The sequence below is a fragment of the Neovison vison genome, chromosome 5 (assembly GCF_020171115.1).
Source record: "Neovison vison isolate M4711 chromosome 5, ASM_NN_V1, whole genome shotgun sequence".
NCBI lineage: Eukaryota > Metazoa > Chordata > Mammalia > Carnivora > Mustelidae > Neogale > Neogale vison.
In genome coordinates this window covers 47,059,265-47,075,800 of record NC_058095.1, presented here as the reverse complement: position 1 = coordinate 47,075,800, position 16,536 = coordinate 47,059,265, and the positions used below count along the sequence as shown (strand labels likewise).

The 16,536-nt window shown below is 38.5% G+C and overlaps 1 protein-coding gene across 1 annotated transcript in view; it reads right to left on the bottom strand.

Moving 5' to 3' along the window:
- The window catches only part of SKAP1 (src kinase associated phosphoprotein 1), a 268,220-nt gene that overhangs the window by 236,227 nt on the left and 15,457 nt on the right, over window positions 1-16,536 (bottom strand). Inside the window, exon 2 of the mRNA XM_044250249.1 lies at window positions 12,088-12,210. Within this exon, the coding sequence (XP_044106184.1) occupies window positions 12,088-12,210 (123 nt within the window). The remainder of the gene's footprint in view (window positions 1-12,087; window positions 12,211-16,536) is intronic.

The following is a 16,536-nucleotide window of genomic DNA, read 5'->3' as shown; positions in this document are numbered from 1 at the left end:
AGCCTGAGGGGCAAGGCTCAAGGGACAGGGCAGAAAAATGAGACTAAGCACGAGCTTGGGGGATAAAGAAAGAATGTATAAATGCAAGGAAGAAGGAAAACCAGGAGGGACTATTATTATCATAGAATGAACAGAAAGAGAGTTGGGTTTGTTTGTTTGTTTGTTTGTTTTTAACTTTTTGAGGAAAAGGAAGCTATCAACAATGTCAGATGCCACAGGGAGACCGGGTAAGTGGAAAAGGTCCCCTGGAGGTGACAATTGGAGAGTTACTAGTAACTCTCTAATTGATAAGAGCAGAAGCCAGATCATGGAGGAATGAGGAGTGACCAGAGAAGAGGAAACCAGAAATGGCTAATCTAGCCTTCTGTCTGTTAAGGATTAAAAAAAAAAAAAAAAAAAAAAGGCTACAGAATAGTCGCTAGAAAGGGAATCACTGTGTAGGATATAATGTTTTTCTTACTATTAGGAGACATTTGGGATGCCTGGGTCACTCAGTTGGTTAAGCGACTCACTCTTGATTTTGGTTCAGGTCATGATCTCAGGGTCGTGGGATGGAGCCCCGCACTGGGCTCCAAGCTCAGTGTGGAGTCTGCCTGTCCCTCTCACTCTGCTCCTCCCCCACTCATGCTCTCTCTCTCTCTCTCAAATAAATAAAATCTAAAAATATATATATTAGGAGAGATTTGAGCATATTTCTATGATGAAGGAGAGTTGTAACGGGGGAAGGAAACTAAATTTAAGAAAGAGAGAGTCCTAGGGTATAGTGATAACAAAGGAGGAAAGACGGTCATTGTGAGGCATTGCTTTAGTCCTCAAATAGCATGAGGAGGAGCGTGATCTCAAAAGACGACAGAGGGAGGGCACCTGGGCGGCTTAGTCAGTTAAGTGTCTGCCTTCAGCTTAGCTCATGATCTCAGGGTCCTGGGATCGAGCCCCGCATCGGGCTCCCTGCTCAGTGGGGAGCCTGCTTCTCCCCTCTCCCTCAGTCCCCTGGCTTGTGCTCTTTCTCACTCTATCTCAAATAAATAAATAAAATTTAAAAACAAAAGATAACAGAGGGGCAGAAAACTGTAAAGCCATGTAGCCACATCTCAAAAGGTTTAGGATTGAGCGGGAAAAGTTTAGACGCGGCAGCAAGGAGCTAGAATGCCGACAGCACTTCCAGAAAGGAAGCACATTCTACCTAAGATGACTACAAGCAAAACTGTCCTGCGGCAGAGCTGAGTGTTCTGAAGGCAGAGATGGAGCAAAGTGGTTGAGGATGCGGTGCAGTTTGTTTATAAGAAGACATGGATCCTAAGAAACACAGGGAAAAGGGCTAGAGGAGAAGTCCTCAGGAGAGATGAGAGATGGCAGAGACAAGGACATGCCAAACTGAGTAGGGAGGGGGATGACCAGAAGCAGAGGGCTGGTGACAGCTTACAGCAGTGGTGGCAATGACTGGCATCCACACTCTGCGGAATGCCAGTGTAGGGTCAGCTGTCTGGTCACTTTTTTCTCACAGAATGTTAGAGAGATGCCATCATAGGAGATACATGAGGAGATGGGAACCATGTCTGCAAAGGTCCTGTACCCCCAACACTTGGCAAAAAGAAAGCATCCTATCTTTGGAAAAGAATATGTGGGGCCAGCTACCAAATAGTAAATATCCCAATAAGAGGGTCTCTTGTTTTAAGTTTTAGCCTAGGACCCCAAAACTCGGTTTTTGGTTATAACAGTCTCCCCACCCCCATTCATTGGACTCAACATTACTGAGTTCATACTACCTGCCAACACCTTGCTAGACCATTTTTTTTCCTTTAAAAAGATTTTATTTATTTATTTGACAGACAGAGATCACATGTAGGCAGAGAGGCAGGCAGAGAGAGAGGGGGAAGCAGGCTCCCTGCTGAGCAGAGAGCCCGATGCAGGGCTCAATCCCAGGACCCTGAGATCATGACCTGAACCAAAGGCAGAGGCTTAACCCAGTGAGCCACCCAGGCGCCCTAGACCTTTTTTTTTTTTTTTTTAATTAACATAGATCATCCATGCCTTTAAGGAGTTAATAATCTCCCAAAATATGTACTCTGAGTTCTGAGAAACTGAATTTGAAATGAAATTAAAAGTATGTGTTGGAGCAGTGCTTCTCAAACATGAATAACCTTGGGATCGTATGGAAATGCAGATTGTGACTCAGTAGATCTGATTCAATGGAGCCTGAGATTTTACATTTCTAACAAGTTTCCAGGTGATGCTGATGTTGCTGGCCCATGGGACACACTTGGGTTACCAAGGAGCCAAAGACTCTAGCAAAAAGAGACTTTGCTTCACCTTTTCTGTCTCCACTGACCTGTGAAGTCTTGAGAAGCTTCCCTCTTTTCCTTGCTAATTCTCCTACCCATGCATTTTTCTAATAAAAAGGTGGGGAGGCGGGGCGCCTGGGTGGCTCAGTGGGTTAAGCCACTGCCTTCGGCTCGGGTTATGATCTCAGGGTCCTGGGATCGAGTCCCGCGTCGGGCTCTCTGCTCAGCAGGGAGCCTGCTTCCTTCTCTCTCTGCCTGCCTCTCTGCCTGCTTGTGATCTCTCTGTCAAATAAATAAATAAAATCTTTAAAAAAAACAAAAAAAAAAGGTGGGGAGGGGATAGAAAACCTCAAAAAGGGCTTTTTCTCCCAAGCAACTATTAGCTACACACACTGCTTTCGTGAACATGTCAAACATCTATCTCATGTGATTAAATACTTCTGTGGAACCTCTAATATTTCAAACAGGGCACCTAGATATTCAGTAAAAGAATAAGAGACTGGGAACAGCAATTAATTCTAGTTATGCCATATGGCAGTATAGAACACTGGCTGGAACCTGAAAACTCAATTTCACAAGAGCTTTACTTATTCTGAATTTTAATCATTGTAGGATCAGCAAACATATGCCTACCAACCTGCTTCATTTACACGAAATTCTGAAGAATAATCACACTGCACACTCAAAAATGATTGGTTTTTCCCACATGGACTTAAAATTTCTCTCCTATCAGGTTCTCAAAATAAAGTAGCTGCTGACAGCTCCAGTTTAAACTCCCCGTTAAACAAAAGTCTTCAAACAGTTCTTCTTTTAATGAATAAAACCCCTGGCTTTTCATTTCATCATCAGGTCACAATTTTGCGTTAAGTATAATTATTTCTGGTTCTGGAATCCCCAGTCCTGGGACCGGTTCAGGTGCTGGCTCCCCAGCCCCGTGGACTCCCTCCATCATGCCTGTCACTGCTGAGGCACCCATTCCACCACATACTCTCCATTTCACCTCTCTCCAGAATGGAGACATTATCATTTTCAACACATACTCCATTCCCTGTCTTCTTAGAGCTAAGATACTTTCATCTCCTGTACATCTAATAATTTCAAGATAAGGACAGAAAAATCAGTTCTTGTTCTGTGAACTTTTGTCTCCAGTGCTTGAGAGACTCTCCTAATATCCCCTGAACATGTTTTAGTGATAACATTTACTGCACTAGGGCCAAAATGATTTTCTGCCACTTTCAATTCTAGTTCAATAAAAGAATAAGAGCTTTGTTTCTAACCTCTGTCATTTTTAATACCATAAAGTGATTTTAAAAATGTAAAATTGAGTTCCATCTCCTACTGGACTACCAATCTCATATTAGCTTTCCTTTTATCAAATTTATGAGAAAAGTCAGAAATTGCCTTTCCTTAAAAAAAAAAAATCAAAATTTCAGAATCTCCTGGGCAGAATGCTTGAATTGAATTTCAGCACTCCATAATTGCTGGCCTAGAAGTTTTAAAGAAGTATAAAAGTTAGCTAGTTACAGCAAAAATAACAAACTGGAAGATTATCCTTTAGTTCACTTAAAGTTACAAAAATAATGTTATTCCTAGAAAAATTACCACCCTTAAAAACCCCAAATAAGGGGACACCTGGGTGGCTCAGTTGGTTGGACGACTGCCTTCGGCTCAGATCATGATCCCGGAGTCCTGGGATCTTGTCCCGCATCGGGCTCCCAGCTCCATGGGGAGTCTGCTTCTCTCTCTGACCTTCTCCTCGCTCATGTTCTCTCTCACTGTCTCTCTCTCAAATAAATAAATAAAATCTTTTAAAAAAAAAAAAGTTATTAAAAAAAAAAAAAAGCCCAAATAGGGTGCCTGGGTGGCTCAGTTGTTAGGCGCCTGCCTTCGGCTCAGGTCATAATCCCAGAATCCTGGTATAGAGCCCCACATCAGGCTCCCTGCTTGGCAAGAAGGCTGCTTTCTCCCTCTCCCATTCCCCCTGCTTATGTTTCCTCTCTCACCGTGTCTCTCTGTCAAATAACTAAATAAAATCTTAAAAAAAAAACAAAACCCAAATATGTTGATTTACAAATTGAGGAAGTCTATGGTTTTCTGAAACCACAGTGAATGAAATCCATGGTTTTTGAAATTTGAAGTCAAACAAAAAATATTTTTGCAACATTTATTAAGAAAATTTTCTAATGGGCATAAAAATGGAAAGAACTCCATATATACCTACAGCTTAGCCTCTGTGATTCACATTTTGTTATATTTGCTTTATCACATATCCATCCATCCATTGTTCCATCCATCCATCCATGTAACTATGCACTCATCCATCCATCCACCATCCATCTTTTTTTTTGATGCATTCCAAAATAAATTAGAATACATTAGACATGAGTATACTCCATCCATAACCATTTTAGCATGCATATATAATTGACTAAACTTCAGTATTTGTTACAGTTCTTTAAACCAATAATCTTTTGAAATATGCCAATTCATTTTTTGTAATGGCTTAGCTAAGTGAACTAAACAACCAATTAAAATTCTAAATCCTAATCTTTTATTAATTCTATTAATTTGAGTAATTTCTTATATCCCAGATCTCTCACCAACAAAAGCACAAGGACACTCAATAGACACTTTCTAGTGTCAGTTACTAAAATGCAAAATGGACCTTGTGGGTTATGGCAGAATTCACAAATGAGAGAGAGACACTCACTAATATAACTTAGAGAAATAGCTAACTGGAGATTATGTGGACATAGAGTTTTCTGTAAATTATGATGAGAACCTCAACAAGGCTCACAAACTCAAGAGGGCACTTGAGTTGGAGCATTAAATAATAATACATCTTAAATAAGCCTCATTGTATCTACAATACAACAATCTGAAGCTGGACTTTTGAAGACTAGGTGACCTTAGGAACAAATTTGGCAACAAAGTACTAATATCAAATTGAAGTTTTCTTGGCTTTGGGAAGCCCTGTATTACTGATTTGTAAACTCCCTAATAACTGACTACAGTAAGAGCTACCACAGGGAGAGAGCTGTCTGTCCTTTATGAGCTGTTTGTTCCCCTACACTGATCTTCCTTTTTTTTTTTTTTTTTTTTTTCCCCTCTCTCTTTCCCTCTTTCAGAGGATTGGCTCTGGAAGGGGCATCCTTTGAAGCCTGAAGAATAAAAGCTATTGCAAAACACTGCTGAGAGTTTTGAAAGAAATATGAAGAAACTACATTGGACCTGGGGCGATAGGCTAAGATCTTCCCAAACAGGTCAGCAGTTGGTCTGTAAAATATTCCCATTGCCAAGGAGGCGGTGACATCTTGTGTAAATCAAAAACTAAAACCCTAAGATATCTCATTTCCATTTTAAATGCATGGGGGTTAAATATGGATATCTAGCACTCGAGAAGTTCCTGTGGGATTGATTTTTTTCCCCGTCTTCTCTGAGCCCTTTGCTGAGCGTGATAAGTAGGACTGCATTTCATTACCAACCCTGCTAGCACTGCACTTTGGGGAGACTAGATGAGGCTACACAGTGGGGGAGAAGATCTGGCTTCCAAAGAAGAAATGATTCACATGGTGCTATTATAAAAACCCACTTTAAGCCCAACTCATTTTCAATAGAATCGTGAAATAAAATAAAATCCCAAGGAAATGAAATTTCCTGTATCATTTTCCAATTAAAAAAAATCATAGCAACACCATAAAAGAAATCAAATAGAGGTGTCAAACTTTGGTTGGTAATGTTTTTATTTTTGTAACACTTAGGAAAAAAGTAATTCCAGCAAACATGTTGGGGGACCCAACTTCCAAAGAAAACGTAAGATCATCGTTAGGGGAATCTTCAATTCGATCAGTCAGGGTTATAGAAATAATATCAGAACAAAGAGTTTGGCTCCTGACAGCTGACCCAGTGCTCTTATATTTTTCTCTTTGCTCTAGTTTCACAAAGTGGCTACAGGATGGGTCTATATCCGAAATAAGAGAAAACAAGCAAATTAGAGAAAAACCACGATCAGGAAGGCTCCACACCACAAGGTCCCTGGAAATCCATAAATAGATGAATACTGGGAGGCATTTTTTTCCCCCACAGTGGCTTTCCATAAGCAGAGGAAATAGTGCAGTGCTGGAATAAAAGACTAGCTCCAGATAAAATGAAACCTAAAATCAAGACCAAAGCAATCGTGATAAAATGAAGACAGTGATTTTATACAAATGATCTTTAGACACAAGGCATGAATTAAGAACCTCTCTTTATAGACAAATAGACAAGCTTCCTGTATTAAAAAATTGACACAGGATTTTCTGAGACCTTTCAGGACAAATCCATATTGAGTAGATAATAGGAATGTGCTCAAGCGATAACAATGGCTGTAATTCTATCAGGAGTAAAGCAAATTTCAGTGACCTAACTACATGGCTAAAGAATGTGCTCAGCTTACTATTCTAGTGGGTTGGTCCAACCTGAAGGGTGCAAGGTCACTTGCCTGCCTCCTAGGTCACATTTCAAAATTCCTTTCACTCTTGATAGACCATATTATTCTGTTTAAAGAGATCAGTATTTGGAATTGTTAATAAAATTTATTCATCCGTGTTTTTTTAAATGTCTTTAAAAAAAAAACCCTACCTGTTATTTACCATGAAAAACAACTAAAATATTATTATATACCAGAGTTACTTATATAAAATTTTTTAGGATAACCAAAGGGAGAAGCTTCTGCCCACTCGTATCACAATAACCCAGTATAAAAGGGGAAAAAAAAGGTCAATTTAATCTTGGATCTGGCACCAAACCCAAGATGACCTTCCTTTCCAGGTTAAGCCAAGGGACCAGAAGTGGGAAATATCCTATCAGTCTCTCCTGTAGAGCATTTCAGACTCAAAGAACACTAAATATAACCCCTCACTGCCAGATAAGTGTATCCCCAAAAATCTTTTAACACAGTTGTGAACTCTCAACATACATTCACTGAATAACAGAACACTAGTACAGGAATTTGGCACACAGCTGATCGGTGATAGCCCTGAATTTGCTGCGGGGTTGTTTTCTTTCTTGGTTTAAGGATAGAAAGCAGGGATAGGACTGAGAAAGGAAGAAATGAATTATTAACCTTCAAGATATGGTCAAATTATTGCTATGACTTTTGAGTCTTTTCAGAGCCATTGAAACTTAGATGGATTGTACAAGTATCTCCTCCTCTTTCTTTTTCTGAGTTGGCACTGGAACTCCAGTGTAGGTAGAATGAAACATCAGAAAGATGTTATGAGCAAATAACTAAAATCACAAGTAACACAAATGTGTTAATAGCACATTATACCCATTATACCTTAGTTCTCTTCAAGCATGCTTCATTTGAATGAGTTTTCTTTTGTGGTATTTAAGCTCAATAACCAGCACTTATGAAAAGTCAAGCCCTTTATGAAATTAATGGTAATGATATTTACAGCACATTATTTTGAAACTCTTACTCCCAAGAGTTGTGTCAGACTAAATTTTTGTCTCTCTTCCTATAAAACAAAGACATCTGATGATACATTCTTTTTTTTTTTTAAAGATTTTTTTTTTTTAATTTGACAGAGAGAGATCACAAGTAGGCGGAGAGGCAGGCAGAGAGAGAGGAAGGGAAGCAGGCTCCCTGCTGAGCAGAGAGCCCGATGTGGGGCTCGATCCCAGGACCCTGGGATCATGACCTGAGCCGAAGGCAGAGGCTTTAACCCACTGAGCCACCCAGGCGCCCCTGATACATTCTTTTTTTAAAAAGAGAGAGCAGGGGTTGGGGAAAGGGCAGGGGAATAAGGGAAGAGAGAATCTCAAGCAGACTCCCCTACACTGAGTGCAGAGCCTGATGAGGGGCTCAACGTGGGGCTCGATTTCACGACACTGACTTCATGACCTGAGCCAAAATCGAGTTGGGTGCTCAACTGACTGAGCCACCCAGGTGTCCCTGATGATACATTCTTAAGCTAAATCCTGCTTTAAAGTTAAATCCATATTAGGCTAGAAAGAAAAACTTGAACTTCCCAAAGAAAACAGAATTGTTTTTATGATATTTATATTAAAGTATCATGTTTCATGCAGAGCTATACACTAGCCACCCACAATGAGACACGTTCAAGATACTCTTTCAGCCTGTACATTAAACGTCCTGGGTTTTGCGGGTTTGTGCCATAATCCTATTACAGAAAGTTATTTCTTGATTTCATTCCCTTTCAATATGCCATAAATCTACCTGTCTCTTTTTGGAGCTCTGTTAAGTTTCACAGAAGGAAACAATACTCCAAGTTTGTTTCCACTGGCTCTGGCCTTCACTTCCAACAGTGAGCATAAACGACTAGTTGTTTCAAAACAGGCCATCAAGAAAGAATGTATCCCTACCTCAGTAATAAAAATATTCTATTTTCTTCATTCCTTCCCCCACTCTCAAGGTATTCTTGCTGTCAGATGGCCTCCCCAGAATGAAACTTTTAAGAAGTGCTCGACTGTTTCTGCAAATGCATGAGGCCGCCATCAAGCGTCTAAGGGCCGCTCCTGTCTGCTTCATTCCAGGTGTCCCACATCTGGCGCTGATCCTGCAGTGACCACCGTAATAAAACAGGAGGAGCCTGCGCCTGGCTTTCATCCTAATCCTTCTCTGAAGAGCTCAATGAAAACTTGGACTCAGAATGTGAAAGCTGTTAGATTTTAGGGAGAAGGTTTAAATGAGGCTGTTGGAAGAAGAACAATGAATATCACAGCTCAGGACATGGAATACTACAAAACAGCTTCACCTCCTCGGAATCATAGGAATTAATATCTTTTTTTTTTTTTTTGCCTTACATGGAATACATTATCCTTCGCTGGTGATCCATGAAAGCAAAAAACAAAAAACAAAACAAACAAACCACACACACAAAACAACAACAACAAAAAAAACTAGTATGTAGATAGAGATACAGATACGATTTTTGTTTGTTTGTTCTTTAAGTCTGGGAGGAAAGAGAACAGCTAGGCTACTTGTGCTGAAAAGTACAAGTTGAGGAGCCCTTGGAGGACATCCATGACTCTTGACACAACTCTCATTTCCTGGGGTCGGTCACACTAGACCACAGAAAGGTGGCAAACGGCACATTATAGCAACTGTGATGGAGTCAGATGCTTTGACTTTCAGCAATTCCATAGCTGTGGCGAACACCACTGAATTCTGAGTCACCATAAAAATTACAGCCAAGCCTCCAGAGTTCACCAAGAATCAGAGGCATGCTATTTTCATATTGTCTACCCTCTTCCTTCTCAAGCAGCTCAACTTGAGGAAAGAATTAGAGGAACTAAAGCAAGAATATAATAAAGATAGAGTAGAAAGTTGTGTGTTTGTATGTGGGGGGAATGTATATATGTGTGTGTGTATACACACAGTATTTATATCTACCGACTGGCTTTCTCAGATTTCCTGCTTCAGGTTTCATATCTACCTTCAAGTAAGCCTGGAAGCATCAAATCATAATTTTAGATAGGTTCCTATCTCCCAAAAGTACCAAACCCTAAAATATCCTCGCTTTAATACAACTTTTTAAACACTTTCAGTGGTTCTTTCCATGTTATACAGCAACTTGCCATATACATTTAACTCTCAAGTTTGATGATTTCCAAATTTCTTTTCACACCTGGCTTTTTGGCATGAGATACAATGTCATACAACAAGAATAAGTGTGGCTGGTATTGTACAAGCTTTCAGTACCAATACATATAGCATATGATGCTGACCAGCCATAAACAGGACTACAGAAGCAATATGGCTGAAGAAGAGCATTCAGTAAAACAAGGGTTACATTAACCGGATGATGATTGAATGGGTGGATGTAAGGCAATTTCAAACAGCTTGCCAAAGAAAAGCCTCATTTTTCCATTTTCTGATACAGTATCTAATTTCTGGCTCCTCATTTCCTCCGTGATCTGATAATTATGAAATTCTAAATAAAGTGTCATCTTTCTTGCAACAAATCAATGAACAGAAAGCTCCCATCAGATGTTTCCTAAAGCTCCTGCTGATTATTTCCTGAATTCTATCCCACAAACCACACAGCAAGTTCTTTGAGAACAAGGAAGCCTCTCCACCCCATAACAAACACAGCTTCTTTCTGTGTGCATGGGTGTGCGTGTGCATTTAATAAGTGATATGCAATTGATAACAAGTTACCAAAAAAAAAAATCACCTTTTATTACCAATTTCAGATTGAAGTTTAGCCCTTTCCAAACACTGTGGTACAAATATGAGAAAGAAGAATTCCTCCTCATTGTACATTTGTTCATAAAGATGCAGTATGATTTGCATTCCTTATCACAAATTTATACCAGCAACACCACCATCACACAGTTGTATTTTGGGCATCCCTCTCCCTCTCATGCAATTTGAAATAATGCCACCTTTATTCCTCAGGCAATCCTTATAATAATCTTGTAATACAAAGGTCAACTTGTGAAAATAAATTCTATGGGTTACTAAGGCTTCAGATGCACAAGTAAGCCTAAATTTATCTACTGATAAAGTAACATTATGGAGAAGTTTGTTTTAAACACTCTTCCAGCATACCAAAAATTACAGATATTCTCACTTCTGCAAAAAGCTCCCATCTTCTGCATTCTGTTTGTTTCAATTATTCAGGGCAACCCAGGCTGATAATTACAGAGTCCCCAGTTGCTGAGTAAAAGTGACGCTTAATTAGCCAGCAGGAAAGATCGATTAAGATCCAGCAGGGCATCTTGTGAGGTTGTCTCACATTTCTGGAGGGAATAGATTCTGGCTGTGCCCTTCCAAAAGACAAAATTCCCTGCTTTTAAGGAGTTTCAGTGAGGTTTCTAAAGTAGATGCTCAGATCAGTCAGACACACAAATTAAATCCCAGTCATAACCCTAAAGATGTTCTCTCTTTTCCAAGAGTGCTTAGTCCAAACATTCTGAACCACATTGCCATAGGGTTGAGAAAGCTTAAAATAACATTCAACTTATCCCCAATTCTCGTTCAGTTGCTGTAACTCAAGCAAAAAGTGGCCAGGAAATATATTATAAAAGAAAATTTTTATTTTTTTTTTCTCTCCCTAGAAAGTATATGTATCTGCCAGATGCTCACATTCTAAAAGGCACAAATTAGGTTAGGACCTCTTATTTTAAAAAATCACTGAGTATGATACTCCAAGCCAGTCTGAGACTAAAACATTCCAGTATGGTCAAAGAACCAACTGAATAAGTATGGTTCAGGCTTTCTATCAGGAAAGGAGTTGTGGAAGTAAAATCAGAACCAAAAATTATAACAAAACTCAATTCTCTCGGGGAGCCTGGGTGGCTCAGTGGGTTAAAGCCTCTGCCTTTGGCTCAGGGTCCTGGGATCAAGCCCCGCATTGGGCTTTCTGCCTACTTGTGATCTCTGCCTGTCAAATAAATAAATAAAATCTTTTAAAAAAAAATACTTAAAAAAAATCAATTCTCTCTAACTGCCTAACATCTATCCTTTGGTAGTTTGGACAAGAATAAATGTTTAGCTTTTCACACATTTTGCAAAAACATTTAATAAAGATGAACATAACAATCTAAAGCTAAAAGCAGATTTGTTATCATAAGATACATAATTATGAAAATGTTTTTATTCCGGTAAGCTAGCTACACTAACCATGCCTGCCTACCTCCAATTCAACTCGGTAAAAATTTATTAAGTCTCTGTCAAGGATAAAGAACTGTGATAAGTGTGTCCTGCCTGGTTAATTGATACACTATGAAAGTAGATTTTACTGACTATGATTTCTTTCAAAGCTGACACGAAATGGACCCAGTTTATACAAACCTAGTTTTGACTTGCTGGAAGCCCCGTAGAATGTGGTCTCTGTGGTCCCTCGCAGTAGCACTGAGATTTTCATTCCGCAAACCTTCCCCCAAAAACTCCTCAGCATCTAAAAGAAAAAGAAAGCTGATCAACAGAAAAGAAGTATTGAGTGAGAAATAGGAAAATCTGAAGGATTAAGAAATGGGTATTATTTTCTGTTTAAAAATTTTAAAATTGCAAAGGAATGTGAAGGTACTTAACACCACAGAACTGCATATTTACTAATGGATAAAACAGTAAATTTTATGTTATATATATTTGACCTGAATAAGAAATGAATAAAACTTTAAGTAGCACTATAAGCGATGTCTTCTGATGATCCAAGACCTTGCTATAAATTTGGGATGCTAATGCATTTACTAATCACAAAAAATAACCATTTTCTAAACCATTCAAAGAAACGTGAAAATATTCATTATCTCTGATGGCAGAGGAGAGACTGTCAATCTCCTAACCCTATAAATATTACAAACCAGTCATAGAAGGTCACAGGCCAACAGAAACGAGAAAGAAACACCAGTAAATAGAGCTGAAATAAAAAATAGAGCTGAACTACAAAGTCCAGAACAAAAAGGGCAGGCATTCAAAGAAGAAAAATTAATTGGCAAATGCATCATCAATGAAAATGACAATGCAACCAAGTGAAGGAACTCACATGGAAAAGAAAAATGTGACCAACAGAAGGAAACTGCAATTAATGTGAACATATATTATAAAATAGGGACATGATAGAAATATATAATATGAAACAAATCATGTTATGTTGAAAGAAGTGGGGGGCATCTAGATATTTTCAAAGGCAAAGTACATTGATAATGATTACAATTGCCAGAAATACCAGCTACATACTTTATTATGCAAAAAAGGGTTATTGTCCCTAAAAAGTATATAAATGACACAGTCAAAATTTCCCACCTCCAAAAGCAGTGCATACCATATACAACTGTGTCACATGTGCTATCAAAATAATGTTATGAATTTATACAGTTGGGTTACATAAGCATGGTAAAAAATCTGTTTTACATTCATACCATTCAACACCACCAAAACAGCAACAACAACAAAACCCTAGATAACCATCACCAGTGCTTTTGATGAGGTATAAATTTCGAAAATTAACAATTTCACAGAAGACCACCATCAGCTTCCAAGACTTACATGGAAGTAATGTAGTCAAGAGACATTACTTAAAGGAACCCATTAAATGACAAATGCAAGAGACATGTATTGCATTTGTCATTTAATGGGTTCCTTTAAAATCCTCTGAAGGCTAAAGAATGAAAAGATGGGAAGTTGAATTAAAAAATTAAAATAAACACTACCCAAAATTGAATGAACACAAGAATACACCTATTAATAAAGGACAAGGACCTCATGATCATCTCAATAGAGACAGAAAAAGCATTTGACAAAATTCAAGATAAAAGATATGCAGCAAACTAAGAATAGAAGGAAACTTACTCAGCCTGATCAAAAGCAGCTACAAGAAAATCCCATAGCTAACATCATACTTAACGGTCAAAGACTGATGCTTTCCCTTTCTTTCTAGCATCAGAAACAAAACAAGGATGTCTGATCTCACCCTGTATACTCAACATGATGCTGGTGCTACCCAGGGCAATTGCACAAGAAAATGAAATTAAGATAGTCCAGATTAGAAAAGAAGAAGTGCAACTATCTCTACTTGCAGATTATACAATATTTTATATAGAAAACCCACTAAAGGGGTTTTTAGGAACCCACTAAAAAACTACTAGAACTAATAAACAAATTCAGTAAGTTTGCAAGATACCAGATTAATACAAAAAAACAACTATAGAGTAACAATGAACAAAACAAAAATGAAATTAGAAAAAGTCCACCTAAAATTGCATAATACAGAATATTAGAAATAAATTTAACAGAAGTGGCAGAAGATTTAAACTCTAAAAATTGCAAAAAAAATTGTTGAAGGAAATTAAAGATCTAAATAAATGGAAAGACATTCATGTTCAAAGATGAAAAGACTTATTGTTATTTGTTTGTTTCTTAAAGATTTTACTTATTCATTTGAGAGAGAGTAAGGGGGAAAAGGTCAGAGAGAGAAGCAGACTCTCTGCGGAGCTGGAAGCCTGATGTGGGACTCGATCCAGGACTCTGGGATCATGACCTGAGCAGAAGGCGGTCGCTTAAACAATTGAGTCACCAGTCACCCCAAGACTTACTATTGTTAAGATGGCAATATTCCGCAAATCGATCTAAAGATTTAATGGAATCTCTATAAAAATCACAGTTGGCTTTTGTGCAGAAATTGATATACTAATCCTAAAATTTATTTGAAAATTCAAGGGACCCGGAATAGCCAGAACAATTTTGAAAATGAAAAGCTCTGGAGGATTCACATTTTCTTTTTTTTAAGATTTAATTTATTTATTTGAGAGAGAATGGGGGGTAGGGAGTGAGAGAGAAAGAGCACAATTAGGGGGAGGCAGGGAGAGGGACTGGGGGAGAAAAAGAAACAGCTCCCCACTGAACAGGGAGCTCAATGTGGGACTTGATCCCAGGACCGTGGGATTATGACCTCAGCCAAAGGCAGACACTTAACCAACTGAGCCAACCAGGTGCCCCAGGATTCATATTTTCTGATTTCAAAACTGACTACAAAATTACAGTAATCAAGACAATATAGTATGAGCATAAAGACAGTTACATAAATCAAAGGAGTAAAATTGAAACTTCAGAAATAGGCCTTCACATTTATAGTCAATAAATTTTTGACAAGGATGCCCAGACAATTCAATAGGAAAAGAAATAGTTTTTTCAACAAATAGTTCTAGAACTGCTGAATATCCTCATGCAAAGCACTGAGGTTGGATCCCCACGTCACACAGCATACAAAAATTAACGTAAACTCAATCAAAGACCTAAATGTAAAATATGAAACTACAAAATTCTTAGAAGAGAACAAGCATAAATCCTTGTGACGTTGGATTAGAAAATATTTCCAAAATTCGGTGTCTTAGATGCGATGCCGAAAGAACAAGCAACAAAAGAAAAAAGAAATTGGACATCAAAAATTTAAAAACTATTGTGCTTCAAAGGATGTCAACAAGCAGTGAAAAGACAACCCATATGAGAAAATTTTTGAAAATCATATAGCTGGTAAGAGATTTATATGTAGCATATATAGAGAACGTTTACAACTCAACAGTAAAGAGACAACCAATTCAATTTCAAAATGAGCAGAGGATCTGAACAGACATTTACCTAAAGAGAATATACCAATGGCCAACAAGCATGTGAAAGAATGATCAACATCAATTGTCATCAGGAAAATTCAAACCCAAACCACAATGAGATGCACTTCACAGTGACTAGGATGGCTATGGTCAAATATATGGACAAAAGTGAATGCTGTCAAGGGCCCTGAGTGGCTCAGTGTGTTAAGCCTCTGCCTTTGGCTCAGGTCATGGTCTCAGGGTCCTGGGATCGAGCCCCACGTTGGGCTCCCTACTCAGTGGGGAGCCTGCTTGCCCCTCTCCCTCTGCCTGCCTCTCTGCCTACCTGTGATCTCTTTCTGTCAAAGAAATAAATAAAATCTTTTTTAAAAAATAAATGCTGTCAAAGATGTAGAAAAATTGGGGCTCTCATATTTTGCTGTTGGGAATGTAAAATGGTGTCACTGCTTTGTGAAACAGTCTTACAGTTCCTCAAAATGCTAAAGAGAGGGCTACCATATGACCCAGTAATTCCACTACTAGATATATACCCAAGAAAATGAAAACAAGCATTCATAGCAGCATTATTCCTTTTTTTTTTTTACGATTTTATTTATTTATTTGAGAGACAGAGAATGAGAGAGAGAACAAAAGGGGGGAAGGTCAGAGGAAGAAGCAGACTCCTCACTGAGCAAGGAGCCTGATGCAGGACTCAATCCTGGGAATCCAGGATTAGGACCTGAGGCGAAGGCAGCTGCTTAACCAACTGAGCCATCCAGGCATGCCATCAGCATTATTCTTAATAGCCCATATGTTCTTTCCCACTTGGGAAAGAACCCAAATGTCCATCAACTGATGAATGGATAAATAAAATGTAATATATCTATACAATGGAATATTATTCACCAATAAAAAGAAATGAAATGCTGATACATGCTTCAATATAGGTGAATCTCTAAAATTGTTATGGTAAGTGAGAGAAACTAGCCACAAGGTCCAATTGATTATATAAATCAATTTACATGAAATATACAGAATAGGCAAATCTATAGAAACAGAAAGTAGATTAGTGGATGCCTACAGCTGCAGGAGGGTGGGGGGTTGGGGAGTGAAGGCTAAGGATTTCAAGTTTTCTCTTGAGATAATGAAAATGATCCAAAATTTGCTGTAGTGATAATTGCAAAACTCTGTGAATATACTAAAAGCCACGAAT